Raw genomic sequence first — 27,613 nt, 5'->3', positions numbered from 1 at the left:
CTAGTGTAACAGATACAAAAAAAATGCCTTCTAAAATAAACCTTAGTGGTATCAGCTCTGAAGCACTAGTACAAACACCAGTATATGGAGACCACTGATTAGGGCAATGTCCCAAGTTGACTCCACTATGACCAAGAACAACATGTGGCCTCTTTCAGCCTTCACATAAGGTTCACATTAGGCAGGGATTATTAAGGTGAAGAGGGCAGGGATATATTCGAGAAGCGCCTCAAGTTCCAGGCCATGGATTATTCACTCTTGCCTGTGTCAGCATAGATTTGGTGAAGAGTCCCCATTACCAGGACAGGGCAGTAACAGGACTTGCCTTCCCCTCACTTTCCTAAAAGACTGGGGCGGCAAGGAGAAAAGGGACATAATATGAGTAGTAATAAACTCCTGTACAGAATTATGTGAACGTATTACTTTGCTGGCAGTATACGCCCAATCCATCTTGAGTGGAAGAGGATGAAAGAATGTTTGTTCATCTAGCACAGACTATGGCACCCACAGACAGTGCTTCCATTTTAAATGAATTGGACGTCTATTGTTGTCAATGGCAGGCAATGAGTTAGGGGCGGTTACTAAGGGCCTTTCCTGAAATCTCAAATATTCCACCAAAGTTGGCTACTTCCCAGAGTAACTTGCCTACACAGCAGTTTAACTAACAGTTAAATCGCTTTTCCTTCCCCCAAGCGCCCTGCCTTCCCAAGTAAAAAAAAACAGCCCCCACGCCTTTTCCTTTCAAAAATAATACACACGTATTCCTCCTCATTTCCTTCGTCCTTCATTCCCATTTGTCAGCACACACATACTGACTCACAGTGCTCTCGAATTGTCAATTTAAACAAGTCAGAACTGAGGAAGCAGCAGGACGAATTAGTTTTGTCGTCACACCTTAAAATGCTCAGTAGAGGGACCATTAACTGACTTACGGGCTTTCAGGAAAATAGGTTTAGGGATTCAGTACGGCCACGTCCAATCATGTCACTCCTCCTCTCTGTCTCCGTCCGATTCCTTCACGTTCAGGCCAGACTGTGGACCAATAGGAGACAGGGAAGCTGAAGCGTGCCGTCCAATCCGGTTCCAGTTGCTAGGTCGAAAGAAGAATCGATAAAATGGTATTCTTTTTTTCTCTTTCTTTTTCTTTTTTATTAGCTCACAACATAGCCATCTCATAGGCTGAGGTTTTAGAGGCCGTAGCAGTGCTGCCCGCAAGACCAAGCAACTGGTAAACTAATGAATTCCATATACAAGCCTCGCATTTACTCAGTTTTTACTCCAAGAACAGCACATGTCAGAAACTTCTACTCTGTTTTGCACTCTTGCCTACCCTATGTTAACCCTTTATGGGGCAAGTGACTATTTGAGGTCTTTAAAAAATAACTCAATTATAATTAAAAGTATTATTTTCATTATTATTAATCATTATTGTTCTAAAAAAATATCTTATATTTTTTTAATAGTGGACAAGCCATCGACCCCACAGTTTTGAGGTTGAGGGTTTAATCCCAGCTCGGGCCTTCCTGTGGGGAGTTTGCATGTTCTCCCCGGGCTTACGTGGGTTTTCTCTGGGTACTGCGGTTTCCTCCCACAACCCAAAAACATGCAGGGTAGGCTGGTTGAGCACTCTAAATTGCCCCTAGGTATGAATGTGAGCGTGAATGGTTGTCTGTCTCCTTATGCCCTGCGATTGGCTCCAGCACCCCCTGCACTCCCTGTGAGGATACACGGTAGAAAAAAATGAATGAATTAATATTTTTCATGAACATTATCATTAACAAATTGTCAATAAAAAAATTAACATTTTAAAATAAAAAAATGATGTTTTCATGACCCCTAATAAAACACTAGTTTTGCTTTCTAAATTTAATAGTATTTAACTTACTGCCAGGTTTCAGTTATTTATATATATATATTTAATTTATTGATTTTTTTTTATCTTGCCGTGGGACAGATGGTATATAGTTGCTATGAAGAAATCCAATTAAAAATTGATAACTAAAACATTAATCAGATTAAAATAAACAAAATCAGAAATTCACAGTGGTTATGCCCCCCCTCCTATAGTTGTTTTTGCTTTAATTCGTATGCTTCAACTCATTGCCTGTCATTGACGACGATACACATCTAATTTATTTAAACTAGTAGGACTAGATGCAAATGCTCATCATTCGTTTTCAGCCTCTCACAGTCAAAATGCATTCGACATCAATGGCAACCTAAGAGTTAACATTGGCCACGAATGTGTAGACATAATGACACGGCATTGAAATAATCTGTGACATGACTTGTCCCACGCAATCATTTCAACTTACAATGGAGCAAAACCAGGCGTTATATGATAAATCCCTTTCCTCAGATCATGGCGTAACGATGGCGTATGATCGCTGCCAGCCCCCCAAGTCAAAATGGATTGGAAGTCTAGCCAAACGGCCGCCAATGAATTAAATGAGTAGCTGTCCATCTCCAGGGCCGTCTCGCATTTTTTTTTTATCCCCCAGATGCGGTTTAGAGTTTTTCCTAGCCCTTTTGGAGGTTTAAATCAGAGGATGTCATCATTTTTATAGGCCATGTGCCTGTGAAGCCTATTGAGACGTTGTGATGAAGGCCTATATAAATAAATGTGACTTGGCTTATTTGACACATTATTTGAGCTAAATAAAGCAAAGAACCAAAAACGCTGTGTTTTTAAGACCACCTTGTTTGGATGAAAAGCTTCACATCATACTGATTAAAGGTGACACTAAATCAGCCACAAGGGACTAATTTAGCACTACCAATCCATTCATTCTAAATCCTGTTTATTATATCGTCTTTGCCCACCAAGCTTATCCGTTGCCAATACAGAATTTCCCAGGTACCGAGGAGGCTCAATATTAGCAAGACTGTGTGACAAACTAAAGCCACCAGAGTGAAAACACACGAAACATTATGCTGGCAAGATACAGTTGGGCTTGACTGGAACAAAAAACAAACCCACAATTCAAAGGCTGTACAAGGACCCGTGATTTCCGCAGAATTTCTGTTCTTGATTTCCCCAAGACGTTGTGGGCAATTCTATGCTTCCAACATTGTGAGGAGGGTTCGTAGAAGGTTCCTTTCCAGCTGAGTATTTGCTGATTTTTCTGTGATGCAATTTTGCACACAGCATCTGAAATTCAATAAACAAAACTGTTTGCAAAAGTTCAGCTGTGAAAAAAGCTCAAATCCGAATCACAATTCATTGTCGCAAGGTTAACATTTGGCTCTTAAAAACGTAATCTATGACCTTGATTTAGACCTAATTTTAATATATTATCTATTACCATGAGTCTGAAACTCATGATGTTTGCATTCCTAGTGTACCAAGTCTGACCAGAGAACAGGGATCCAACACGCAACGTTTTTGTGAAGAATGATAATTATGGTGACCGCTTTCCATAGAATGGCCCTCACACTATTTATTTTTTTCCTCCCACAACCTCACAATATTTTTTCTTTTCCCCTTCATCGCGTCAGAGTTCGTAGGTTGGTGGTGCCTGGAAGATGACCGGAAATACTGATTGTACCAATGGTCAGCAAAAAAAAGAAAAAAACTTGCTTTAAGCATTATAAATATCCGAGCTATATTTTTTAATGTTATTATGCTTAACATCCAGAAAGCATCCGTGTTCCTCAGCTGGGAGAATTTACTGTGTCATCCGTTAATTCATTTCAGTCATTCAGAGACAATTGAAAAGTGGTTTGACATCAGAGTCTAATTTACAAATGTATGAGTCAAACAGAGTACGGTATTCTCTATTAAATTAGAACCCATTGAAAAATATATAGCAGTAAAAAACAAACAAACAGCATTACAAATTTCATACTCTTTAAACCATTGCCCATCATATTATTAAGCATAGAGCAACATTCTCTCATTCAAGCATATGCCAAAATACTATATAAGTTTTAAAAATATATATTTTATCATAGTGCTAACTTATCTTAAAAACAGACTGTGTTGCAAAAGAACTACAACACATTTTTGGTTTAAATTGCAGTTATTAATTTTAAAAATATGATTATAGCCTATGGTAAGTATGCCATTTACATGGTAGAAGTCAGTGCAGGTGGTCAGGCAACAGAAGAGCACTAACTTAATTCATTCACCGCCACTGACGGCGATAGACGTCCAATCAATTGTGATTGATTTGATTCTCCTCACATTTTAGATTTGTTTTGAAATGGCTGCAGTACTCTATTATTTACGCGCAACATTGCCACCTAACGTTGAATTTTATACAACTCAACCAAGCGGCACAGCTATGAAATTGAATAAACAAAATGATATTGAACAAATATGACACAAAAAATCAGTTATTAAAATGACAAACACGGTTACCGTTGAATCACTCTTTAAATTCGTAAAGCTTTGATTAGTTGTGACTAAGGGTTGGACTCATAGACCAGATCAATCGATAGTCGATTGTCAACAACGGGAAGTTGCCCGTCATAAACTTGTAAGTGAGAATGCATTTAATAAAACTCGAAAATTTGAGCGTCTTCTCTTGAGCCTAGATTTTGTTAATGATTTAATAGTCGCAACGAAGGTGACTCTAATATTTTCTTCTTAACATCTTGATGTAAAGTGTCGGTCCATTTACTAGCATGCTAAGTGCTGTGCCAAGTAGGTTTTTATAATTCTGTGTAATACTGGGTTAGAGTGATGCCGAAAGTTCGTATTTTCACATCTCGTGTTTACATAGGGAATTAAACATACTAAACGTTTATTGCGTTGTCACTCAACGAGCCAAGGCACCGTTTTGTGACCTCAACGTACAATATGTGATTTGACTTTGCTGATGCGTCTGTTTTTGTCTATTTTATATAATTTGCAGAGGTAAAGGTGTGGAAATAATTGACCCAGTGTTGAACTGTTCAGCCTTCTCATCTTCCACCAAATGTGTGTCAACATCCACTTGTGCTGGTGATGCTGCTACTGTCATGGCAACACAGGCTCCCGAGCAGGCTCTGTTGGCCTCGGACCACTACGCAAGGCTCATCCTTGCCCAGTTGAACAAAATGAGGCTGCGCATGGACTTTTGTGATGTTCAGCTGAGGGTCGGCGGCCGTGTCTTCAAAGTACATCGGCTGGTGCTGGCGGCCAGTAGCCAATACTTTTCAGCTCTTTTCTCCGGAGGCATGAGCGAAGCCAATAAAGAAGAAGTGGAGATTATGGGAGTTAGCACTGGAGTTTTTGAGGTTTTGCTGGACTTTGTTTATTCAGGTACTCTTTGAGTCTGTTCTACACGTTACAATGTGTGCGGAAACATCCCAGTATTAATGTATTTTGTGCTGCTTTCTCCATCAGGCACTATCAACGTGACCATAGACAATGTTCAAGAATTGATGTTGGCAGCAGATATGTTGCAGTTCAACGAGGTGGTCAGCATATGTGGTGAGTTTCTCAAGGGCCACATGGATCCATCCAATTGTGTTGGCATCTTTCAGTTCCTTGAGCAGATTGCCTGCATGGAAATGCTGGAGTTTTCTGAAAACTATATTCACGTTCACTTCCTTGAGGTACGAAATACTGGGCTGTGTATGTTTTACGATCAGAAACTCGATCAAAAATTGATTGTTTAATTCACTGTGCATTAGGTTTGTATTGGTGACGAATTCAGGGGCCTCTCGAAGGATCAGATCATAAAGCTTCTAAGAAGTGAAGAGCTGAGAATTGAGGATGAGTATCAAGTGTTCACTGCGGCTATGGAGTGGGTTCTCCAAGATGTAGCCAAGAGAAAAAAATATGTGGTGGAGGTATTGGAACCAGTGCGCTTCCCTCTACTTTCGCCACAGAGGCTGTTCAAGTACATAGAGGGTGAGGAGACATCTAACACGTGACCTTGCTTTACACAAACTTTTTTTCCATTTCGTCTTTGACTTTTAAAATAGCTTCTATCTGATCCAAACCTGTCTCGCTCATTTTGCCTTTTCTTCAAGGTATGACTGATTTCAGCCTGAGGGTAGCCCTGCAGACGCTTTTAAAGGAGTATATTGAAGTCACAAAGTCTCCCAAGGACAAGATGCACTGTCAACTGCACCAAGTGAAGATGAGACCGAGAAGAAAAGCTAGGAAATATGTTTATGCCATAGGTACTGATTTCAAGTCGGATTTTTTTTTTCATTCAGGATGATTGGACTGTTGCCCTTGTCGTTATTCCAGGAGGATACACTCGGTTGCAAGGTGGCCGGTGGAGTGACAGCAGGGCGCTTAGTTGCGTGGAGCGCTTTGACACCTTCAACCAGTACTGGACCACAGTGTCCTCTCTCCATCAGGCTCGCAGCGGGTTGGGCGTCGCAGTGCTCGAAGGCATGATCTATGTGGTGGGAGGTAAGGAAGCTGAGGCCATAAATTTCCCATCACAGTTGCAATGATTTAACAACGCATTCAGGTTGCACTTGGTTCTTTCTGTTGTCTTACAAATGTACCGTATTTTCCAGACTATAAATCACTTTTTTTTACTTATACTGCAGTGCAATTTGTGTGAAATTATTCACAGATTGTTATATTATTTTGCATGTTATTTTTTCATCGAATACTATAGTCCCAAAAAACGTTACATGGATTAAGATTGCTTGGTCGTGTTGAAACAGAAAAAAAAGCAATCCTTTTGTTTCCGACATGCTTCCCCCATGAGTCGGATTTTCATTCTCTAATTGTCGTTTCTCACCAGGAGAGAAAGACTCGATGATATTTGACTGCACGGAGAGATACGACCCAGTGACAAAACAATGGGCTGCTGTGGCTTCTCTGAATTTCCCTCGATGTGGAGTTGGCGTCTCCCCTTGCCATGGAGCACTGTACGCACTTGGTAAAGGCCATTATCAATCCTCGCAACACTCAAATATTGCCCTAATTATTGGATGATTTCTATATAGGTGGGTGGATCGGCTCTGAGATCGGTTGCACAATGGAACGTTACGACCCAGAGGAAAACAAGTGGGAGGTCATAGGCGACATGGCCGTTCCCCGCTATTATTTTGGTTGCTGCGAGCTACAAGGTCTGGTACTATCTCGTTACTAAATACTACCAATTTTCCCATTAAGCCAAGATATTGTCTATGAACTTTTCTTCAAAGACATAATTGTGTGTCATTTAAGGTTTTATTTACGTTATTGGAGGAATCAGTGAAGAAGGCACAGAGCTGCGCTCAGCAGAGGCGTACGATCCCATCACGCGTCGGTGGAGGGCCTTGCCTCTTATGCTTACACGTCGAGCCTATGTGGGAGTGGCCTGCCTCAATAACTGCATTTACGCAGTGGGTGGTCGGAACGAGGCTGTGGGTGCTTTGGAGACGGTAGAAAAGTACTGTCCAGAACAGGTAGCCTTTACTTGTTGTTTCAAAACTCTTTTCTGTTTTACCTTTTAGTTGGAGGGTGCCTATTTCCATTAGAAAATTCCATGGAGCAAACTCTGAACTGTTGTGTGGGTCTGTTTTTTCCAGGAGAAGTGGATTGAAGTGGCCCCGATGTCTACGCCACGTGCAGGGGCATCCGTGTCGGCAGTTAATGGATTGTTGTATGCCGTCGGCGGAAGGGCCGCCAGCAGAACCTTTTCTGCCCCAGTGACAATTGACTCCGTGGAGATCTACGACCCTCACCTGGACACGTGGACAGAAGTTGGCAACATGATCGCCAGTCGCTCTGATGGTGGGCTGGCTGTGCTCTGATCACCTGTAGTGTTCTACTTTTGACTCAATAGCAACCCATATCAAAGGAAGCTGGACCTTGAGATTACATTTGTTCCAAATTTTCATAGAATGTTTATTTATATGTCAAACACTTGCTGTTTTCTTATGCATTTTATTAATGGGAGGTCTCCTGGCTATTTCTGCCTAATCATCTCTCCTCTCAGTCCCCCTTAAATTATTTTCACTCGTAATATCAACCACATATTTCATCTTGTCTGTTATCTCCCAAGCTTTTTCTAGTCATCTTTGTGAGAATTTTTTTTCTCCCATGCTTATGAGTCTTGAGAGAGTGCATTGTCTTGAGATCAGATATGAAATCAGTTTGTCTTTGTCTCACTTTCTTCAAATATGTTGACATCATGTGTGGTGCTACGTGAAGGTCTTATCAAACCACTTGAGCCTATTTAACGAAAACATGACAACACTTGTTGGGTGAAAGTTGCAAAGCCTGTGCTCTTACTACTGAATTCTTTTCTTAGTGAACAATACAAGTTTGCTGATGTGTTGTAATTTTCACCCATTGATTTTTATATTTGATTACAATGACGGAAAACACAGTTACTATTCCGAAAGGGCCACAGTGGTTGCAGGATTTTGTTTAACCTGAAACAGGCAGCATCCCACTGCAATCAATGATTACACTTTTATGACACCAAAATTGTGAAAATAGCTCCTCTTGTATAATTGGTATGAAAAGCTGCACCCACTGCGGCTTTTGAAGATCAGTGTGGACTTCCCTGACCTAAAAAATGGCAGTTCCCTTTGACTGGCTGCCCCATATTAACGCTAAAACAAACAGCATTGTTGTGAAAAATATTTAAAGGTAATTGCTTTTCAATGAAATAAACTTCCTCTTGTGCATTCTAAGTTTTCCTGTGATTTTAATAACATACTTTGCCTATCCATTTGACTGATCTGTTGGTTTGCTGAGGATTACAATCCAAAATTTGACAATTTTGACAAGTACATTTAATCCAAACACTTGAGATTTTGCCCAATACTTTATTAGGTTTACGTAGATGAAATTTAAACAGTGGTTGATAATTTCAGCTTCTTCTCAGCGCATAACTTCTTCAAAATCAACATTGTCACCAGTGAAAATGTAGCAACCAGAGTAAGGACGGTTCTCATGGCTTTAAACCAATCAGGGTATCCCGGTAGCAGTGTCAGGTCATAGTATAAAGACAGTCCCAGTCCCATTATAACAACTGTGGAACCCTCTACGACATTGTCCCTGCAGAGCAGTGCCAGCCATGCTATAAGTGACGGAACGACGCTGTTGCCCAAGTTTATCCAGTCAGGTTGAGCGGGACTACCATCAGGAATGGCAAACCCCCAGCGGGCACCTCCAAGGAAGGAGACTATACATGCCCCGTACACCATTTGAGCATGAGCCACTTCGGGGTAGAAGGACTGAGTTGTCGCCATGAGGAGAGGAACACAGACAAACGGGATGAGCCCAGAGAAACCAACGTACAGTGCTGGTTTGGGAGCTCGAATTATGGCCCTTAAACTGATATTTTCTTTGCTTTCTCTTTTGTCTGAATGGCACAGACGTGGGCCAGCCCAGTTGATAGGGCTGGTGCACAGCAGTCTGTTGGTTGAAGTCGATCTGGATGGAATCAAAATCGACGAGAGCCTAGAGACCACTTCAACTTTGGTTCCCTCTGTCCATCCAGGTGATTTCCACTTTGGAACCTGGAAAAATTATACATTATTATCCCATTAGGAATTATTTTATTATTATTTATTTTTTCTTTTTGTTGTTCTGTTTTTAATTTTACTTACCCTCGGAATGAGAGTCGGATAAGACGCAAATCCAACCATTTTGAATCTAAAAAACAACAACAAAAAGAGCCATCTTATATTAAACCAACGAGTGCAAATGAAAAAAATGTTCACAATATTTTATTTTCATATTCTAAAGTATACTTCAATGATGACCTCCACCTGCTAGCCTAGAACTTTTATCTTTGACCTAATGCAAGGTCGAGTAATAGTTCAGCAACAATGTACTTGTATTAAAGCTCCCGTTCATTTGAATGTTTGTTAATTGCTTGTTAAATCGCAAAAATGCACGCTAACTGTTTATGTTGACATTTTGCCTAGCTTCGCTAGAGTCGTTGTTGACATTTGAAATGACTTTTTCCCTCTCGGTATTCATTCTGACAAATAGATGAATTAACGATCTTCCTACCGTCTCAAGAAATCGTGTCTGATCATTTCAGACGTTGTTGAAGGCAAAAATGCAGTAAAATCGTGCTGTTTCCCCCCTGAAATAAAAAGACAAGTTCTGCTATCGACTATTTTGTCTGTGCATGGCAGGGGGCATTTTTGTAGTATTCTTGAATCCGCAAACACTCACGCTACTCATTCGTGCCACCTTATTGAAGAATTATCGAAAATAAAAGTATGAATTTTAACGCAGTTATATACGAATGAAAGATGGGTTGTTATGTGTGTTTTACATTTATTTTACAAACGCTGAAATTTAAGCTTTTAAAAGCAACCTCGCAGAGTCGAACCTTATGCAGTTGCATATTGACGTGACTTCTTGAACGCAGCATTTCCCAGTCTGTTCGAATCCCCTAGCTGCCAGCGCGAGTGGTAAGCGCAAAGAAAACCCAAACACCACTAGCCACTCTACGAGAGCTTTATACCCAGGCTGGAGTGTCATTTCGTTGTTGTTGGACTACTTCATGTACCCTCGAATACATTAAAGGCCATTTTGCTTTGAAGAAGGTACGCGATATTGTCACGAAACATTGCAAGTTAGCTCGCTAGCACTTAGCAAGCTGATGAATGTGTGCTGCCGCTGCCGAGGCAGCCATTTTGAAACGGTGTTGTTCCATCGATGCCAGCTTTATTTACCTATGCTACCCGGTCGTGACAACCGCTCCAATGTGCTATTAACATGATTTTTATTACATGCAAAGTAGCGAGGTGTTAGTCGCGCGGGGAGTAGGCCCCGAGACCAAAGGAACTCTTTGCAATATACCTCTCTGTTTTCGGCTTCAGTTAACAGGCTAGATAACAGCAGCTCACTGCTAACGCTTGCTAATGTTCACGTAGGTAAGTACACAGATGACGAGTTAGCAAACGATTAACTCTAGTTTAAGAGCGCCGCTCGGCTGTGATTGACTTTGATGAGTTTGGGCATGAGAATCGTTTTGTTGTTGTTCCGAATTGCACCTTTGAACACCTAACTTGTGAGTGTGCTGAAACGTGTGCTCTGCGTGTTGAATTGGTTTCATCCAGAGCAAGGGGCCACATAGTTTTTCCCCCTTTCCTACAATGGTAATGTTTCAGATGACCCTGTGAGTTGTTTGCGATGTAAACTGCCAAATCCTGCAGTGGAATGAATATCTTTGCTGCCGATAGTAGCTGGTGTGTGTCGCCAACTCATTGATGTTAAGATATTACGTAACAGTTCAGCGCGAGTGCAACGTTGTTTGCACCGACTTTGTTCATTTTGATGTTAAGTGTATAGAATGCGTTTATGGACTGACCAGGAAGGGGATTCTGTAATCCCATTTTGGTTTCGAGTTACTTCCGTGTTGTCCTGTCGCCGTGGTTTTGTTTTTTTATATATACTGGTCATTAATATTTCATTTGAAGCTCCCACACATTTTTAGTTTTTGATTCTGTGACGGCTGCAACTTCAGAGGCATGTGCTTCGATTCCCTTTTGTGCTAGAGAGTCGTATTTATAGCCCAAAAGAATATATTTGGATTTTTTTGAAGCTATGTTTAAGATCCGTGCTCCCCTCCAAGGCTACTGCAATAGAAATGCTAGCTTGATTTATTTGGATATATTTTTCTCAAACTATGGAATGGTAAATAATTGCTATTAAAACATAGAATGGTAAATAATGACTATTAAAATATGGCAACAGTGCCGTTCTTTCAATTTGAGCAGGCATTTATGTTGAAAGTTTGGTCAATAAGTTGATTGCCCTTTGATTTGCAGGTGCAGCTCCTTGGCGGAATCAAGTGGAACACCAGGAAGTAATCGGAAAACAATTCAAATTCAGCAAGTCCTCCAAAATCATCTCAAGCATTTGTACCCGTTTAGGCTTTTATGGGGTTGTTTTTTTATGCCCCTAGAAAAAGTTTAAAACGTCTTATTTGAAAAGACTGATTGGTATACGGGAGTCTTTTACCAAGATTTGAGCTCGCATATCTATTACATCTGAATTTCGCGCAGTTCCATCCTTCCGGTAATTATAGAAATGGACATTTTACAAATGTAAAACCGAATCAGGCCATGTTCAATTCTTTATCATGAATTACCCAGCAACCTCAATATTTCACTAACCAGAAAGGAAAATGACAGCAATGTAACTAACGCAGGTTTTGTTTTTCTTCATTGTCATGTGACTTTAAATTAACGTGCACCGTTTCCTTCCAATTTTGGCAGTCTTTTCACCATTTTAATGAGGTGAGCAGCGAGTTTCCTTCAAAAGACTGTTTTTGAAGTATTTTTCTTTTCTGCGTGTGTTTTACCAGTTTCAAAAATGATTCGGTAAAAGTACAATTAATGCCAAAACCTACTGGCCCACGGTGTGGCAGGACAACACTTGTTTCGTTCTCGCCGACTCTGTGTCAGAGTGGAAGTGTTATGCGAAAAGGTGTCCCTGTGCCTGGGAAAAAGCATTGACACAAACACAAACGTAGCTCATCCGCGCCAGTGCGACAAATGACCTCTTTTCAATATCGTCTTTTTCTAGTCGACAAAGTCTGATCATGTTTCATATGTCCTAAAAAAATCACTGAGAAACTTCAGAAGCATCTTGGACTTGAAAACAGAATCACTCGGGTCCTGATTTGCTGTGGAGCATCTTGAAAAATCCTGTTCCTCGGAGACAGCTGCACTTTTTGTTTTTTGGGAAATCCATCTGCTTCCTTGCTTGGCCAGTTTTCTGGATCACCAATTCCAGATCATTCCTCCAACCATTTGACCCATCTTCCAGTGATCCACCCTGGACACAGCTTTCTGCCTCTGGGAAAAGGGGCTGCACTGTTGGGGCAGACGTTTAGAGGGGTAGTCATTGTGCCGCTCCCCGTCTGTAAGGGCTAAAAGGCCTGAAGAGCAGAGGCCCAAACGGACGAAGGGAGGAGGCCGAGGACTTCAGAGCCATTGACTCTGGGGTAACTATATTGAGTTTTCGCATATCTTTCAAGGGCTTTGTACATTAAAATTGAGTTGAAAGTCATGAGCCTTTCATATCTTTTTCTTTCCCAGATCCTGGCCATGAGGTTTGATGCCTCAATCCACTGACCAGAAACACTGGACCTAAATGGCGCAGCATGACTTTGTCCCTGCCTGGCTTAACTTCTCCACACCCCAGCCTGCCAAGGTTGGTTAGTTCACATTATATTTATGTGAGTGAGGTAGTGAGGGAATGGTGAAGCTTCAACCCTCACTTGGATAATACCATGTACAATATGCTCTGGCTAGGGGTCTGAGCGGTCTGACAAAAAGATGCATTTTTTTTTTCATTGTCATTGTTTGTACTTTACGTCCTCGGCAGGTTTCCTCAAGGTTTTTTTTAGACTTAATGCTATTTTTTAAAATATATTTCACCGGAGAATTTGAAAGACTTTTTTTTACTGAAGACCTAAGAAACGAGACAAGTTTTCAACTTTTTACTGACTGGATAGCCAATGCGTGACGAGTAAATGGGACAATCGGAGATAATCTAATTTGATTGGCTAAAATAGTACCGCCATTTTAAAAACAATTTGTTTTTGTCCTCTATTTCATATTGAATAGATGACATTCTGTACCTTTTCACTCAAACAAAATTTGTTCTACTGGTATGTACATGATAAAGGTTTTAAAGGGCAGTCTGACAGATTAAATTGAGCAGGTGTAGGGTGTGTCATTGTCATTGTATTGTTTAATTGCCTCATATTGTGGACATGCTGTTCGATATTGTCTGGAGTTCCGGAAGTTTCCCAGCTGGCAGAATATCTGCATTCAAGACTGAGAAACAAGCTCTGTTTGTTCAGGGATTGCAACCCGATGTCTAATGCCATTGTTTTGGCTTCATGGTGTTTTTAAATTGTATGGTGCATGCGAGGATTCTTCTTGCCGTAACAAGGCAGACATTTTTGCGTATTTCCCAATTTCATTTTTTTTATCACACTGCTAAGCGGTCTGTAAGAGTTGACTGAATTATAGATGGTTTTTCCCTCACTGACTCAACACATTTTTCATGGCCTCTTTCAGTCCCCTGCTGCCACCCACGATAAACAAGGCGAGCCCCACCACCACAGGGAAAGCAGAAATGCTGTGAGCCGCCGCCGCCACAATTCTTCCGATGGCTTCTTCAACAATGGCTCCTTGCGTGCTCCGACAGGTATTAAACGTGAAGAAGTGCAAGCGTGTTACCGGGAGCAAATGTGGCAGTTGGGCAGAGTACTGCTGCCCTTGTGATCCTAATCTAAAGATGGATGAGACTAATAATTGTCTGGGAGAATAAGTGTACATTGAAAATGTGCTGTGTACTGAGAGAATGTGAGGCAATGTGTCTGTCGCTCAATGCTTGCTATAATATCATTTGGGACATGGTAACAAGCCTGAGGTGTTGTGTATGAGTATCTCATTCCAAGTAATTTTGATGACTTTTTATCTTGTCCCTTTGGGAAATGCTGTAGAGTAGCTGTCCAGTTGCAGATGTACAAACTCGTCACAGAGTATTACGTACAATAAGAGATGGCAAAATTACTAAAGTTGTACTTAAATTGTCATCAGCCTTGTGAGATGTAATACTATTGGAACTATTTAGTGTTATAATGACCATTACATTATTGGGAGCACGTTTACATTTTTTCCTCAATGATACTTCAGTTTGGAAATTTTCATATAGACCAACGTATTGTTCCATTTAAGTATGTGTTTTATTCTGTTTGTCCGGAGGGAGAATGGTTGTGAATATTTTCGTCTATTTATCTTTGAATTTCTTGGTTCTAATTTGCACGTTGCTTGTGGGTCCAAGTTTGGTACATTGATTTTTTTTATATAATCCAGCAGTTGGCAAAGCATCAATAACATAACCATCGCTCCGAAAGCAAAATTTAAAATGGGCACTCGTGCTGATGAACTCAGGATGACCCGATAACAAACACTGTCAATTGATGGCAGGAAGACAAGATCCGATTATCCTAGGATGAAAGTGAAGGCACTAAAGTTTTCAATTGGTGGGGGATGGACCATCATTGTGGAATGGAAAAAAAACAATGTGAATGTTAAAAAGTGTGTTTGATTTCTCTTAGGTGATGGATGGCAGCAGCCCTCACTCCTTCTGAGACATGACTCTGTGGATTCAGGCGTAGCCAAAGGAGGGCACAGTGGTTTAGCAGGGGGCTCATGTTGGAAGGAAACAACCAGCTGGCACGGAGGGCCGCGGGGCGCTCAAGACGGCCACCACCACCACCACCAAGGACGCCACCCAAAAAGGGGAGGGGGTGACAGGGACAGGCAGGGAGGGCACAGGCAGCGCAATGGAAACTTCCATCCACGGAAGGGCAACTCGTACCAGGATAAGTTTCCCAATGAAGAACGTAAAGACAATAAGGATGATAAGCTGAAGTTTGTGGAGGAGGACTTTGTGAGTACTTATTTCCACACAGTGCCGGTGGGTTTCACGTGACAGTCTTCAATTGTTGTCTGTGTTTCGTAGCCTTCCCTCAACCCTGAAACAACTGGAAAGCCCGGAACTCAGATGAGAGCAGTGGCTCCTCATGCTGGAGTGTGGGGTATGAGATCTAAGTCATTGTCTGTATTCTGAGAGCTGAACTGTGTTTTTTTCCCCTAATGGTGAATTTACTACTTTGGGTGATATAAAATATGCTATATTAGTAGGACCTACATGACCTAAAATGTGACGTCCACACATGTGGACACCAGGTCTTATTTACAACTATATATAGAATATAAAGTGAAATAACACTAAAGTTGATTTTTTTTTAAATTTTCACATTTAAATGGGAGTCCTATAAAGAGTAACGGTCCTCTGGATTTCTTCTCCTCTGAAGAAAATCCTCCAAGTGGCAAGCAGATGGCATCCAAAATGTTAGTGATCAAGAAGATTTCCAAGGAGGACCCCAGCACCGCCTTCTCTGCCGGCTTCGCCAGTGCTGGCGTGTTGTCCGCCAACGCCGGTAAAGCACCCATCACAGGCTCCAGCGTCTACAAGAATCTGATCCCGAAGCCTGCCGTGGCCCCTACTAAAGTACGACGGACTGCAGTATGTCAGAATTTCTTTGGAAAGTTGTCCAACCAAGTCTTTTTAAAACAAAAAAAACGTCTTTTTAAAGAGCACCCAGTGGAAAGCCAGCACGAGGGAAATTGCCAAGTCTGTCCGAGATTCCGTCTTCACCAACCCCGCTTCAGCCGTTAAACCCAGCACCCTGGTCAGTGCACCGCAGCACAACACCCCGAAAGAGGTGTGTTTTCCTTCTGCCAAGCACTCGAGATTAAAAAGCACTAGTATGATACGGTGTCTGTTTTGCCATCCTTGCAGAATCCTTCCAGCACCACACCCCCCATAGACATTGCCCCGTCGAGGCTGAAGCTGATGCGCCGCGGTCCGGATAGAAAGAGCGACTTTTTGCGAGCACTGAAGGATGAGGGCACTGGAGAACTGACAACCAGCAGCAGCCCGGGAACGTCGGGAGAGGTCAGTAGTGACACGGCACGCAGCAAAGGCAAAAAAATAATAATTTGCATCATAGATGTTCGGCTGACAAATGTCGCATTATTTGTGATTAGAATTACCACCTGTCCGTTAAATTCTGACTCTGCTCGACTGAGAATTTCACGCTCGGATAAAAAAAATGGTGTTTTGAACTTTTCTTGCAAAGTAGAAGTTTGACCTTGTCCAACACAGGATTGTTGTTGTTCATTTGTTCTGTAATCTCACACAACAACATGTGATTTCTGTTTATTTATATCTTTGGCTTCCTATTTGAACAAATTCCCGCGTTACCAGGCAAAAATGAATGCCAGGTAATGAGTTAGTTACTGTGTGCAGGGTGAAAGCAGCACCCCCGAGCCCAAAACCTACAGTGAAGATGTCTGCCATGAAAATGGTCTGTCCTACTCCCTCAGTGACTCGGACCCGGAACATCTGTCTAGCTCTTTGGAGGCTGAGCACAGGTACAAGTATACATGGCAGTCCTACATATTTTGGATTTCTAGCTGCATGATGGCGGAACACAGATTTTTTTCCAAGAACACCAGCACCTTGTGAAGATTTATTGGGGAAATTTGTGGTAAAATTGTCAGAGGGGGATTTATTAGCGCCGTTTACATTGGATTCTCAAGTCTGGGAACTTGATACTTTCTTATTGACCTAAATGTTGTCACAAAGTAGAATATTTAGGCATGGGTTGGGAATTGAGGACTTTTTTTTTTCTTTTTAGAGACAATTTTTATCACATAGTATTTTTTTCAACACAAGCTATTTTGTAAACCCCTGAATGCGTATGCAGGAAAAAAAACACATTTTTAGAACCACATTTTTCCAGGTTGCTGAAGGCCATGGGCTGGCAGGAGTACCCGGAAAACGATGACAACTTCCTGCCTTTGACGGAAGACGAGCTGCGAGAGTTCCAGACAAAGACCGAGCAGGTGAGCGAGCGTAAATTCCATCGTTCGCAACACCAACTCACGTGTGCTACCCCTCGGTGCGGCCCGAGCAGCTGAAGAAGAACGGCTTGCCGAAGAATGGGGTCTTCCCGAGAGCGCGGGGTGTCACCCTCCACTTCACCCCCTGGAGGAGTGTAGCGGAGGCCCACATGGAGGAGGGCTCCGAGTCGGAAACCAGTAGCAGCAGCCAGACCTCGGACGACGATGACTGCATCAAATCCTAACGTGGCTTTACGGAACAAAAAGAAGAGAAAGCAACACATCTCAAAGCCACCTGCCCTCCTTCCTCTCATCTTTGTTTTTAGAGCACCATTTTGAATTTTTGATTCTTTTTTTTGTTGTTGTTCTTGCACAAGGGAAAAACCAATCATATCCCAGTGAAGGAGGAGAATTCTGCTCTGCCAGACGTTGTTTTCCCTGCGTTTCCTCCTTCACTGCAGTCCTGCTCTCTGACCCAGACCCCTTCCTCCTTTTTCTTCCTTGCTTTGTGGAACTGAAGTGTTCATCAAGAAAAAGGGCAATGAATGCACACTTGATTCTGCTTTAAACAGACTAACTCATTTCATTGATGATGCTGATGACACATTATTAATGATATTAATAAAATTGGTTCCTGACAAGCTCATTGTTTCAACATGCTAAATGTGGTGCTTGATTCTGATTTCTTTAGCTCCATTTCTGAATGTCAGGAGAAACTTTCTTAAACTGTTATGGTTATTCATGGCCTGTCTTTTGGGGGTGCTAGACATCCAACACATTTTGAAACGGGTCAATGCTGCCCAAAACATGTACGTTAGACTGTTTAAATTGTCCACATGTAAGCCATGTTGGGGACTAGCAACTAGTAGTTTAGGGTGTACCACACTTGGCCAAATTAGGCTCCAGCACCCCATGAGGATAAGCAGTACAAAAGATGACTAAAAATTTGATTCTATATGCATGCAACATATGCTGACATCCAATTTTGAATTGCATTGTATGTTACACTTGTATACCACTAATGTTATGTCCACATATGTAGATGGCAGCTTTTTGTGGGGTTAAATACTGTTTTCAAAATATAATGGTAACAGAGTGCACCATCCAAATGAAAGATTCACAATTTTCTAGTCATGTCTTAGTGCTCTGCGAGATGAAAATGAATGCAGATTTGAAGGTAGCCCAGTTCCATTGAAGTCTTATAATTATTACTAAAGAATTAAAGTAAAACAATGTGACATGAAAATCTTTTATTAGACAAAACCAGGAATTCTAACATCAGGTTTGTGCAAGAACGCAGAGTATGCCAACGTTTCAGTTTCAATGTTGTAATTAAATCAACACAGGTGCACCAAGTGTAGCCAAACTGGCAGTGTTTAGATGCTGGGATCATCTCAGCACACAACAACAACGTAGAAAACATTTGGATTCAACTTTGTAAAAAACAAGTCCAACAAGATGCATGACAGGGTCACATGATAACAATGGTCCCGTTCCAGACTGCAAGAGAATAATGGAAAAACAATGACCAAATCAGTACATAACTGACAGTTAAAGAATCACAATAACAGTCCCTTACCCTTCCACTTCCATATTTAGTGCGCCTTGCTGGAATCAGTAATAGCTTCCCGAGTATCATCCTGCTTCACCTTCTTAACCAAACCCTCTTTCACAGGACTCTCCTCTGGTTTCCTCTAAAACGCAGATGCCTTGATGAGATCACATTATGCGGCACACTACTATTCAGTTGAAGCTCGATCGCTGTCCCACCTTCTTCCTGACCAAGTGGCTGATGTCAGAAACCGGCGCAACGGCAGCAGACCCGTTGGTAGAAGTGACTTGGACCTTGTTTATCTGTGTGGGATGTGTTATGCTGCATTCAGACCGGCTGCAGATTGTGCTCATCATTGTGTGTGTTTACAAAGTTAATAAAATCCGAAATGGAAAGGCGGCCGGCCCGAATGCATCATTTCGAGAACATGATGAACTTGTTAGCATCACATTCAAGGCCAATTACTGGTACCACTCACTGCGGCAGTATCCGTATTGCATCCAGCGGACACGGTTGAAGGGGTGGCGCCCTCCTGTCGAGTAAAGAAAAGGTCACTCAAAAATCTACTTTGCCGTGAGCCAACAATACGGTGTGATTGGCCTACCAGCGCAGCCTTGAAGGCCTCGGTGGCGAGCGTTTTCAGGCCTTCGGCGGCGTCCACCACCTTCTCCTGGATGTCCGGGAGCAGCGACTCCAGCTCGTCCACCTCTTTCCGTTCCTCGGAGAGCACCTCGACCGCGTTTTTCATCGACCCTTGCAGGTTTTCTGTCCAAACAACCGGTTAGAAAGGATGTCGATTAGCGTTGCCATGTTTAAATCGATTAAATAGAGTATTTTAATTTGAAAATTTCACTGCTTCAATGACTGCTGTTGTAATGGCTTGTTTTGAAAGTTGTATTTAGTTTTTTTTAGGATACGCTGTCCTCTCGTGGGAACAGTAAATACTAAATAACTCATCTAACATGGCCACAGTGAGAATTCTCAATATAATAATGAGTAATATATAATAATAAATATCCCTGTTTCCATCTCAAATTATTTCAAAATGCATTGAATCTTTTTTTTTAACCCAATGACTTATTTTTAATCAAACGACCTAACTCATCGATAGATTAATCGCTGAGCGAAATAAATGGGCAGCGCCCAGCACGCAAAGTTGGCGAGCGCATCTCACCCAGCCTGCTCTTGATGAGCGACGCGGAGCGGTTAAACGCCTGGATGGCCTCGCCGAACTGCTGGTTCAAGCTAAAGGTCACACCCAGCTGGTAGTGCGTCTCGGCCACAAGCCTGCTGTCCGAGTCCAAGTGTTGGAGCTGAAGAGAAAGGCACTCCTGGAAATCCTCCACCGCTTGGCTGTAATTCCCTGCGGGCAGGGTGCAAGCCAGCACTCAGATTGCGTCACGACCACCGCCGCCGCCGTCGAAAAGAAACCTTCCACCGACCTGACTCGACGGAAACTTCGCCGAGTCTCAAGTGAGTCTGCGCCGCCATGAGCTGGTCTTCCTTCGACTCTTTTCTACACCCAGAAGGACAAAGAAAATGAAGTTTGGAATCGAGTGACGTTTTTCTTCCAGAGTCCACTCGAACCTCTTATAGATGACTTTGGCTACTTCCAGCATCTCCCAGGCAAGCTGGAGGTTCCCCACCTCCTCCTCCCCCTCCTCGTCGCTCTCCTGCTAAAACACTCACTTTCAAATTGCGCAAGCTCAACATTAAGGGATTTTGCGAAACCTCAAAAATGGTCATGAAGTGCAATACTTTGTATTCCAGAACACGGTACAACGATTTCCTGACCCATGTAATGGTTGCATCACCATATTGTGAGTAGCAAAGGTTCTCAATATTAGCACATTTTTTGTTGTTGTACCTTTTCTCCAGCGTCGTTCTCCTCTCCTGCACTTTCTTCAGCTTCATCTAGAAAGAAAAAGAAAAACATTGGTAGAATTTTTCAGACTTGGAACCAAATGAGATTAACCCACCTTCAGCTTCCTCTGCTGGTTTATCCTCATCCTCCGTCTTATCGACATCCATTTCTTGTACTTCACCTTCCTTTTTGTCTGCCTTCTTATCGGTTTCACCATCTTCCATTTTGTCTGAGGATTCCTTTAGCGTCTTGTCAGCCGCAGCTTCCATTTTGCTTGATGTCGATTCCCCTGCATCATCCGCTGGTTCGTCCACCTTCTTGTCAGCTGCGCTTTTCGCCTCATCTCCTTTTACATGTTCAGCTTTGTCTTCCTCATTTTCCTCCAATTGGCTTCCATTTACATCACCCTTTTTGTCACCGTCATCTTTCTTTTGGGAATCTTCAGATTTCTCCGCCATAGCGTCATAAACTTGAACCCTCAGCTCATCTCTGGTCTTATCTGTTTATGAAAGTCAGAAAAGCCTTAAAGCTAAAACTCACCAGAACGCCAAGGAAACTAAAATACACCCTAAAGTTAGACATTCAAATTAATGAAAATATATATTATTTCCCCCCCCTTCATTGTGCAAACCAGAAATACAATCTGGTTAAGGCCCCCAATAAGATTAAAGTGTTTTTTTTTAAATTCCATATTTAACCCATTGAATGAAAGATGACCAGTGACGGCATTAGATGTCCAATCTTTTTGGAGTGGGAGGTCTTCCAGCAAATGCTCGCTTTCAGTCAGAATGACGAGTTAACCTTCCCTCACCATCGACACTTTCTGTGCTCTCCACATTGGAGTCCTTTGGCTTCTCATCCTCATCATCATCACCTTCCGGAACTCCTTCCAAAGCGTTGCCGAGAACAGAATTCTCCATCCTGCAGCAGAACACCATTATTCAGCTTGGCCCTTTATAAAATCATTTAAAAAGGGCATTCCTACCTCGCCAAACCCAAGAGCGCATTACCACACAAAAAGAATGCCTCGGCACACTCATCTGCAGTGTCTCCGTATTCTTTAGCTCTGAAGGGGAAGAAAAACATTAAAAAAAAAAACTTCAATGAGCAGCTCCAAAAAATAGAAGAATGGGTCATATTTCAATTTTAATCTTGTAATATTACAATTTTAACAAATGGCTACATAGCCTTTTGTTCATTTTATTATTGATAGTTTAATGCATGTTTGTTGTTCATTTCTCTGATAAACTTGCTGTCCCAAAATATGACTTATATGTTCTTTCTTCATTCTGCATTCTTTGGCTAGTGCGACTTATATTATAGTATAAGTACAAATAGTAGTATAATTTATAGTATAAATAAGGTAATTTCCCACATGATCTGATTTTGGGCACCTATCATGAGCATTTGAGTGATAAAACACTAATTAGTAAACCTACCTACAACTCCTAAACCGAAATATGCCCCTAATATTCAATTTAACGCCCATTCTGCCTGCAAATGTGACATGTATTGGGGGAAGCTTTTTAAATTTTAAAAAGCCGCAAAATCTAAAGTTTATGCACTTTTGTGGTTTTTTTCGTGTACCACTTGACAGTTTGATGAGATTCCAGTAACCTTATAAAAATCTTTATTAAACTCACAGTATTCCGCAGGCCTCCTGAAAAGTGCTCACCGCATCCACTACTTTTCCCATCACCAGGTGTTTTTTCCCTGCACCGATAAGCTTATTGGCTTCTTCCATGTCTACTAAAAAGCCCGGTCTGCACAAAGTTCACAAAATAATTGTTAATGCATAGTACATACAGCAAAAGTAAAATATGATCCTTGACAGTATATGTGAGATTGTTCTAACGAACCTTGACGGCGATGAGTCGTATTTAAAAGGAAACGTATGGGGATGAGTGGCGTGACGTCGTACTGGGATCGCATGCGTTCTTATGCTTGCATTTGGCGCCAATGCTTGGGTCTCTCTTCCGGGTTCAACATGGTGGGCGGGGTTCTTAAAGGCGCATACACGTATTAGCGACAGTAGTGCTGAGTAACTTTTCGCCCTATAAATAGTATCTGAAATTGCACTTATGTTGTAATTCGGAATGTGTTTTTTTCCAGGGGTATCGCTGAATGAGTTGCATGTTTACTAACCGAAATGAATTAAAAGTGCATATTTATGGCTTAGCATTACTAACAAGGAAAACAATAAGAAAAAACCTTGGACAGTATCTAACGGGGTGACTATTGAGTTTTGTTTAGTCTCAGCACATATGCTGTCTCAGCAAATGACGCAAATGGTAAAATGAAACCAAAATTGGTGGCATGACATGACCTTCTGAGATGGTCACTACCTGGGTGAACTCAGTGACCTGGTAGTGCAGTGGTTCTTTGGTGGGTGAAGTCCTGTCAAGTTGCCACATAAATAGTAGTTTGGGATTTTAATTTTTTATATCAGGGCTGATGGATGAATTGCAGAATTATCATTGCTGTTCAGACTTTAGTGTTATGTAGCATACTCATTGTTTACATGTGCATGACTGATCTAAGGCAAGAGGTTTGAGGGCATTTTCTATTTTAAAAAGCATCATCTGCATGATCGGGGCGGGTATATATGACCAATAAAACAAAATTCATTTCAAATCACTGTATTTTCAAACATAGCAAAGGTACTGCCAATGGTTTTGTTTGTGTGGGTGTGTGGATGTGATGTACATGCCTACTATGTCATTCCCTGCTGTGATGGAAAGTGAGTTTTTCCCTCCCACTGCTTCCATAATGTCATTACGTACCTTGTTATACATGTCTGGACCTGCCATCCAATCGATGTCACACTGAGATTCATCAACACAATCTCAGTTCTTACTTCAAACAATATAATTTATGCACTACCCAACCTTTCTAAACAGTGCCTGTCTGTATATTTCCATCAATTCAGTACTACCTGACAGACTAATCATAGCTGTTATCAACATGTAAAAATATCGCAATTTTGTTTATGTATGTTTCGAGGATGCATCAGGTCCAGGATGAAGGACATGAATGCCCTTCAAACATTTAGTTGCAGCAATTGCACGCCCATTGTGAAATAACAGATGACAACAGTGTTTGATTGATATGACGCTTGCCGAAAGAGATTATTATTGTGTAGACCCTCTTCTCTGGCCCTTGATATGGTTCCCATGGGAACAGCATGTAAGAACATCAATCAGTGACAGCGAGAGAGATGCAGGGGAGAGGTGGAGGGTCTCAGTATTTGTTCATTTCATTTTAAAGTGTTCCCTCCATTAGAGAAAGAAATGTCAAACGCAGGAAATTAAGATTAAATGTTTAATAAATCCTTTAGCGAAATTGTGTTACTTTAGTTTTCCTCATATTGATACGGTTTTTCTTCTAATTTGGTGGGGTGATGTTTTGTTAAAATGCTTCAGTCTACTGATATACTGATGAATCAAACAGTAAATGACATTTTCGGAATTTTTTCATTGTGTTTCATAAAAACTTTGATATTTATAAATAGATATTTACTATTTACTCATTGCCTACTATTGACAATACGTAATGGTTGCCCAACTAATTTAAACTGGGAGGATTGTATGTGTATGTTTCAGTGCCAAGGACGGTGCTAGATGTCCAATTCATTTGGATTAGATTACCCTGTCAAGGGTTAAGACATTTTTAAAGTGTCTATTTCCTTGAAGGGTTCTTCAATCAAGACCATTGTACTTCTCTTTAATCAGCTGAATCTCATGTGATGACTCCTTGTCATTATTGTCTTCAATGATTTCAAAATACCTGGAAATACACAGGAAAATGTAAGAAATGTGCTATGTCATGCTGTGTCTGTTCTTTCAGCAAAGGTTATAACATATTGTGGTAGATGTCAAAAGGCCAAGTTGTAACCAGCTGCCATCTTGCGTCAGAAAACTTCCCTTGAAGGTGAGTAATTTTCTAACCTAAAATACTCGTAACATTGAATTCTTGACTGAATTACAATCTTTTGGTTTATAGCAAACTCAGTGAACGTGGCTATCATTCATGCTGGATGTTTAACAAAATGTAAATTATTTTTAATTTGACGTTTTTATTTCCTGAATCGTTCACGTTTATGAAAAAACAAAGGTTTTGAAACAGTTTGAAAGCATATCCAGTTAATTTCGCAGCTTTCACCTAATTAAAGGTAATTAATTGTAAAATATTGTCTTAGGCTGCTCTGAGGAAAAATGGCCGACAAGGGAGAATACTCATCACCAATGGCTCAAAGCACGCACAGGACATTTAGCTGGATATATATGATATCTGAAAGAAGGGATGGAACGGAGAAGTGAACGAACTGAAATATCGTTTGTCAGTCGTATTTACGCGAGATGTGGTTTGCTATAAATGGGCTTCATCACCCCCCGCTTTTTGACAACCTTTCCTTCCAGGCTTAAGACTCGTCGAATTGGAACACAGAGTGAAGGTGTGTATTGCAAAATATTACGTCTTCTATAGTGTACTTTTGCTATATAAACTTTGTTCAACAGTATATTAAACCCTTTTTTCGTTACGTACACTATTTAATAGGATCCAAAGTCATAGGAATAATGTTTCAATGTTTCAACAAGTATTTTTTTTAGTAGGAACTTGTTCTAACTCGAGAAACAAGTTAATTTTATTCAGATCGTATGTAGGAACTGTGTTATTAACCGTCATTATGAAACGGAAAGTATTCTGACTTCCTCATCTCCAACTAGTGTCAGTCTACTTAAGCTAAGTGAGTTTTATTTCTTCGATTTTTGAGTCAATGATAGTGTTATAATGCAAATATATAGTTTTTTTTCCATGTGTGCAATTTATCAAACATAAAAAAATATGATTCATGAATAAACTCTCCGCTTAGAAACGCCCATTTTAAGATTTACTACGTCAAGTTGCGTTTGAGTGTGCTATTGTAAGAAGGTAAACCTTGGGAAAAAGGCTAAAGAAATAATTAAATACCCCTTACTTACCCGATTATGAAAATCGTTCACATTATTTCAAATATCAGTTGGTTAATGTAACACCATGAGCATTAGGGTGATGGTGAAATTTTGTCTACTACCCTGAACATTTATAAAAATGAGGGTCAGAAATTGAAAATTGATTTGAAAAAAGGATAGTTCCTCAAGGCAGACATGTCTCAGGTTTTCATTGGTCATAATTTTCTGGTATCCCAATTTACTACCATTAACATGCGCAGACTTTTTATACAATTTAATCTGTTATCCAGTTTCCGAAAATGGCTGCAGGCAAAGCTCAAATTGGAAAGATGGCTCCAGATTTCACCGCTAAAGCTGTGATGCCAAATGGCCAGTTCAAGGACATCAAATTATCCGACTACAGAGGTAATGCTCCCATCAATATTCATTCAATGCCATGTTCAAAGGCACTTCAGCTTTGATGCTGCTATTCACTACAGAATATATAAATAATAATGTCACCATCGCCACCACGTTCCAGCTGAAGCTCTTGTTTTCCTGTGAATGCAGGGAAGTATATTGTCTTCTTTTTTTACCCACTGGACTTCACCTTCGTGTGCCCGACGGAGATCATCGCATTCAGCGACGCCGCCGACGACTTCAGGAAGATAGGATGTGAGGTCATCGGTGCCTCTGTTGACTCTCACTTCTCCCACTTTGCATGGTATTTGACCAATTCAACTGCATAGTTGTGTGCTCTCTCATATATCTAAAAGTTCTGTCCGTGCTCTTGCCAGGACAAACACTCCCCGTAAGCAAGGTGGTTTGGGCGCCATGAAGATTCCACTTGTGTCTGACACGCGACACACCATCTCCGAAGATTATGGTGTTCTAAAAGCGGATGAAGGCATTGCCTACAGGTAAATTGGCCTTCAACTCATTGATAGGCATCCAATCTAATTGAACTTTTAGGCTGGCTGTGAATTATTATGTTTCATTTGTTTATGCAGGTTAATTAACTTGGTTGTGCGAGTCGGTTTAATGTCTCTTCATCACACTTTTTGACACATTAGTAAAAAGGCCAGTTGTTTTACCCACTGTCCAATCAAATTTTCTATGTATTTTAGGGGGCTATTCATCATCGATGATAAGGGCATACTAAGACAGATCACCATCAATGACCTTCCCGTGGGACGGTCTGTCGATGAGACCTTGCGATTGGTTCAAGCTTTTCAGTTCACTGACAAGCACGGAGAAGGTACACAATTTATTATTATTATTATTATTATTATTATTATTATTTTTTCACCAGGTATCAAAAGGAAATTCCCAATGTACTTATAAACATATATACACTTTGGGTTTACAAGTTTTTACTCCCTCTCACCCAATTGTACTTGTTCATTCACCAACAATTGGTTTCGATATGTCTAGCGTCATAAACATCATTCGGTAAACAATTGTCAAGGGTGCAACTCAGAAGGATCAAGGTTCAAAATGATTGTTGCCTCACCTTGAGTGATTTCAGTAATTTTATATATCATTGCGTTCTGTAACGGTGTGTAATACTGCCGTATCTTAAGGTTTTGCCATAACCCAGCTTTTATTTTCAGTGTGCCCGGCTGGCTGGAAACCAGGAACTGACACTATCAAACCTGATGTCCAGAAGAGCAAAGAGTTCTTTGCCAAGCAGTGATAAGACCAAGGCCAGACTCTGCTACATGCCCTAAGAGATTTCATATAGATAATGTTTGTAGAAAACACTATTTTATAGTTTCTTTGTGGAAGCTTTGCTATGGGTTCTTGTATTTGATTGTCTTGTGTTCACTGAAGACCAAAATGTGTCTTTCATGTCATTCCTTATCTTAAAAACAATGTACTGTATGAACTCAGAAGATGTCTCACTTCATTGCT

At 41.1% G+C, this 27,613-nt stretch overlaps 6 protein-coding genes across 19 annotated transcripts in view; 3 read left to right on the top strand and 3 right to left on the bottom strand.

Moving 5' to 3' along the window:
- The window catches only part of LOC144086268 (SH3-containing GRB2-like protein 3-interacting protein 1), a 31,607-nt gene extending 29,903 nt beyond the window's left edge, over positions 1-1,704 (bottom strand). Inside the window, exons 1-2 of the mRNA XM_077616155.1 lie at positions 1,558-1,704; positions 933-1,090 (exon numbers count right to left, since the gene is read on the bottom strand). The gene's annotated coding sequence lies outside the window, so the exon portion shown is untranslated. The remainder of the gene's footprint in view (positions 1-932; positions 1,091-1,557) is intronic.
- Positions 977-8,266, top strand: ipp (intracisternal A particle-promoted polypeptide). 6 transcript variants are annotated; one of them, XM_077616142.1, is made up of 10 exons: positions 977-1,118; positions 4,860-5,248; positions 5,333-5,544; positions 5,623-5,842; positions 5,965-6,117; positions 6,188-6,355; positions 6,699-6,836; positions 6,904-7,026; positions 7,127-7,347; positions 7,471-8,266. In XM_077616142.1, exons 2-10 carry the CDS (start codon positions 4,966-4,968, stop codon positions 7,693-7,695), a joined length of 1,743 nt encoding a protein of 580 aa, XP_077472268.1. In that variant the 5' UTR covers positions 977-1,118; positions 4,860-4,965; the 3' UTR covers positions 7,696-8,266. The 6 variants fall into 6 exon arrangements, with proteins under 6 accessions (XP_077472268.1, XP_077472266.1, XP_077472264.1 ...); XM_077616140.1 differs by having other exon boundaries at positions 1,087-1,228; XM_077616138.1 differs by lacking the exon at positions 977-1,118 and adding an exon at positions 4,365-4,481.
- A 311-nt stretch (positions 8,267-8,577) lies between these two features.
- Positions 8,578-10,538, bottom strand: LOC144086267 (transmembrane protein 69-like). Of its 3 annotated transcripts, XM_077616154.1 has the most exons (4): positions 10,242-10,268; positions 9,914-9,989; positions 9,505-9,550; positions 8,578-9,414 (listed from the first exon to the last, which is right to left on the bottom strand). In XM_077616154.1, the coding sequence occupies exons 2-4, from the start codon at positions 9,937-9,939 to the stop codon at positions 8,743-8,745; spliced, it is 744 nt and encodes a 247-aa protein (XP_077472280.1). In that variant the 5' UTR covers positions 9,940-9,989; positions 10,242-10,268; the 3' UTR covers positions 8,578-8,742. The 3 variants fall into 3 exon arrangements, with proteins under 3 accessions (XP_077472280.1, XP_077472278.1, XP_077472279.1); XM_077616152.1 differs by lacking the exon at positions 9,914-9,989 and having other exon boundaries at positions 10,242-10,538; XM_077616153.1 differs by lacking the exon at positions 10,242-10,268 and having other exon boundaries at positions 9,914-10,070.
- Positions 10,253-17,993, top strand: gpbp1l1 (GC-rich promoter binding protein 1-like 1). 6 transcript variants are annotated; one of them, XM_077616147.1, is made up of 12 exons: positions 10,253-10,323; positions 11,686-12,866; positions 12,961-13,075; positions 13,951-14,080; positions 14,997-15,331; positions 15,404-15,479; positions 15,759-15,970; positions 16,041-16,169; positions 16,247-16,402; positions 16,757-16,881; positions 17,253-17,355; positions 17,427-17,993. In XM_077616147.1, exons 3-12 carry the CDS (start codon positions 13,016-13,018, stop codon positions 17,595-17,597), a joined length of 1,497 nt encoding a protein of 498 aa, XP_077472273.1. In that variant the 5' UTR covers positions 10,253-10,323; positions 11,686-12,866; positions 12,961-13,015; the 3' UTR covers positions 17,598-17,993. The 6 variants fall into 6 exon arrangements, with proteins under 6 accessions (XP_077472273.1, XP_077472270.1, XP_077472276.1 ...); XM_077616144.1 differs by having other exon boundaries at positions 10,264-10,458; XM_077616150.1 differs by having other exon boundaries at positions 10,265-10,458; positions 15,759-15,955.
- A 1,316-nt stretch (positions 17,994-19,309) lies between these two features.
- On the bottom strand, positions 19,310-22,730 carry LOC144085886 (histone-binding protein N1/N2-like). Of its 2 annotated transcripts, none has more exons than XM_077615560.1 (11): positions 22,628-22,730; positions 22,412-22,531; positions 21,754-21,834; positions 21,580-21,689; positions 20,884-21,267; positions 20,772-20,818; positions 20,492-20,580; positions 20,347-20,420; positions 20,079-20,267; positions 19,509-19,669; positions 19,310-19,436 (listed from the first exon to the last, which is right to left on the bottom strand). In XM_077615560.1, exons 2-11 carry the CDS (start codon positions 22,510-22,512, stop codon positions 19,356-19,358), a joined length of 1,317 nt encoding a protein of 438 aa, XP_077471686.1. In that variant the 5' UTR covers positions 22,513-22,531; positions 22,628-22,730; the 3' UTR covers positions 19,310-19,355. The 2 variants fall into 2 exon arrangements, with proteins under 2 accessions (XP_077471686.1, XP_077471687.1); XM_077615561.1 differs by having other exon boundaries at positions 20,492-20,577.
- A 2,327-nt stretch (positions 22,731-25,057) lies between these two features.
- Positions 25,058-27,594, top strand: prdx1 (peroxiredoxin 1). The gene is made up of 6 exons (XM_077614820.1): positions 25,058-25,221; positions 26,011-26,125; positions 26,270-26,423; positions 26,497-26,619; positions 26,827-26,957; positions 27,313-27,594. Exons 2-6 carry the CDS (start codon positions 26,020-26,022, stop codon positions 27,393-27,395), a joined length of 597 nt encoding a protein of 198 aa, XP_077470946.1. The 5' UTR covers positions 25,058-25,221; positions 26,011-26,019; the 3' UTR covers positions 27,396-27,594.
- The last annotated feature ends 19 nt before the right edge of the window (positions 27,595-27,613 follow it).

The sequence above is a fragment of the Stigmatopora argus genome, chromosome 12 (genome assembly GCF_051989625.1).
Source record: "Stigmatopora argus isolate UIUO_Sarg chromosome 12, RoL_Sarg_1.0, whole genome shotgun sequence".
In the NCBI taxonomy this organism is placed as follows: domain Eukaryota; kingdom Metazoa; phylum Chordata; class Actinopteri; order Syngnathiformes; family Syngnathidae; genus Stigmatopora; species Stigmatopora argus.
The sequence above is the reverse complement of the archived record's forward strand: the minus strand, read 5'-3'. Positions and strand labels throughout refer to the sequence as shown.

Bases quoted from the DNA above. Each gene is read 5' to 3' on its own strand.
- ipp (XM_077616142.1), top strand. From the start codon at position 4,966: ATGGCAACACAGGCTCCCGAGCAGGCTCTGTTGGCCTCGGACCACTAC. The intron at 5,249-5,332 runs GTACTCTTTGAG...TTTCTCCATCAG, and splicing joins GCTGGACTTTGTTTATTCAG to GCACTATCAACGTGACCATA. The intron at 6,356-6,698 runs GTAAGGAAGCTG...GTTTCTCACCAG, and splicing joins CATGATCTATGTGGTGGGAG to GAGAGAAAGACTCGATGATA.
- LOC144086267 (XM_077616152.1), bottom strand. From the start codon at position 10,393: ATGACACTCCAGCCTGGGTATAAAGCTCTCGTAGAGTGGCTAGTGGTG. The intron at 9,551-10,241 runs GTTCGACTCTGC...GTTGTTTTTTAG, and splicing joins TCAATATGCAACTGCATAAG to ATTCAAAATGGTTGGATTTG. The intron at 9,415-9,504 runs GTAAGTAAAATT...TAATTTTTCCAG, and splicing joins ATCCGACTCTCATTCCGAGG to GTTCCAAAGTGGAAATCACC.
- gpbp1l1 (XM_077616147.1), top strand. From the start codon at position 13,016: ATGGCGCAGCATGACTTTGTCCCTGCCTGGCTTAACTTCTCCACACCC. The intron at 16,170-16,246 runs GTGTGTTTTCCT...CCATCCTTGCAG, and splicing joins AGCACAACACCCCGAAAGAG to AATCCTTCCAGCACCACACC. The intron at 17,356-17,426 runs GTGAGCGAGCGT...CGGCCCGAGCAG, and splicing joins TCCAGACAAAGACCGAGCAG to CTGAAGAAGAACGGCTTGCC.
- LOC144085886 (XM_077615560.1), bottom strand. From the start codon at position 22,512: ATGGAAGAAGCCAATAAGCTTATCGGTGCAGGGAAAAAACACCTGGTG. The intron at 20,819-20,883 runs GTGGGTTAATCT...TTTTCTTTCTAG, and splicing joins ACCAGCAGAGGAAGCTGAAG to ATGAAGCTGAAGAAAGTGCA. The intron at 20,268-20,346 runs GTCGGTGGAAGG...CCCTGCCCGCAG, and splicing joins CGAAGTTTCCGTCGAGTCAG to GGAATTACAGCCAAGCGGTG.
- prdx1 (XM_077614820.1), top strand. From the start codon at position 26,020: ATGGCTGCAGGCAAAGCTCAAATTGGAAAGATGGCTCCAGATTTCACC. The intron at 26,424-26,496 runs GTATTTGACCAA...TGCTCTTGCCAG, and splicing joins CACTTCTCCCACTTTGCATG to GACAAACACTCCCCGTAAGC. The intron at 26,620-26,826 runs GTAAATTGGCCT...TATGTATTTTAG, and splicing joins GATGAAGGCATTGCCTACAG to GGGGCTATTCATCATCGATG.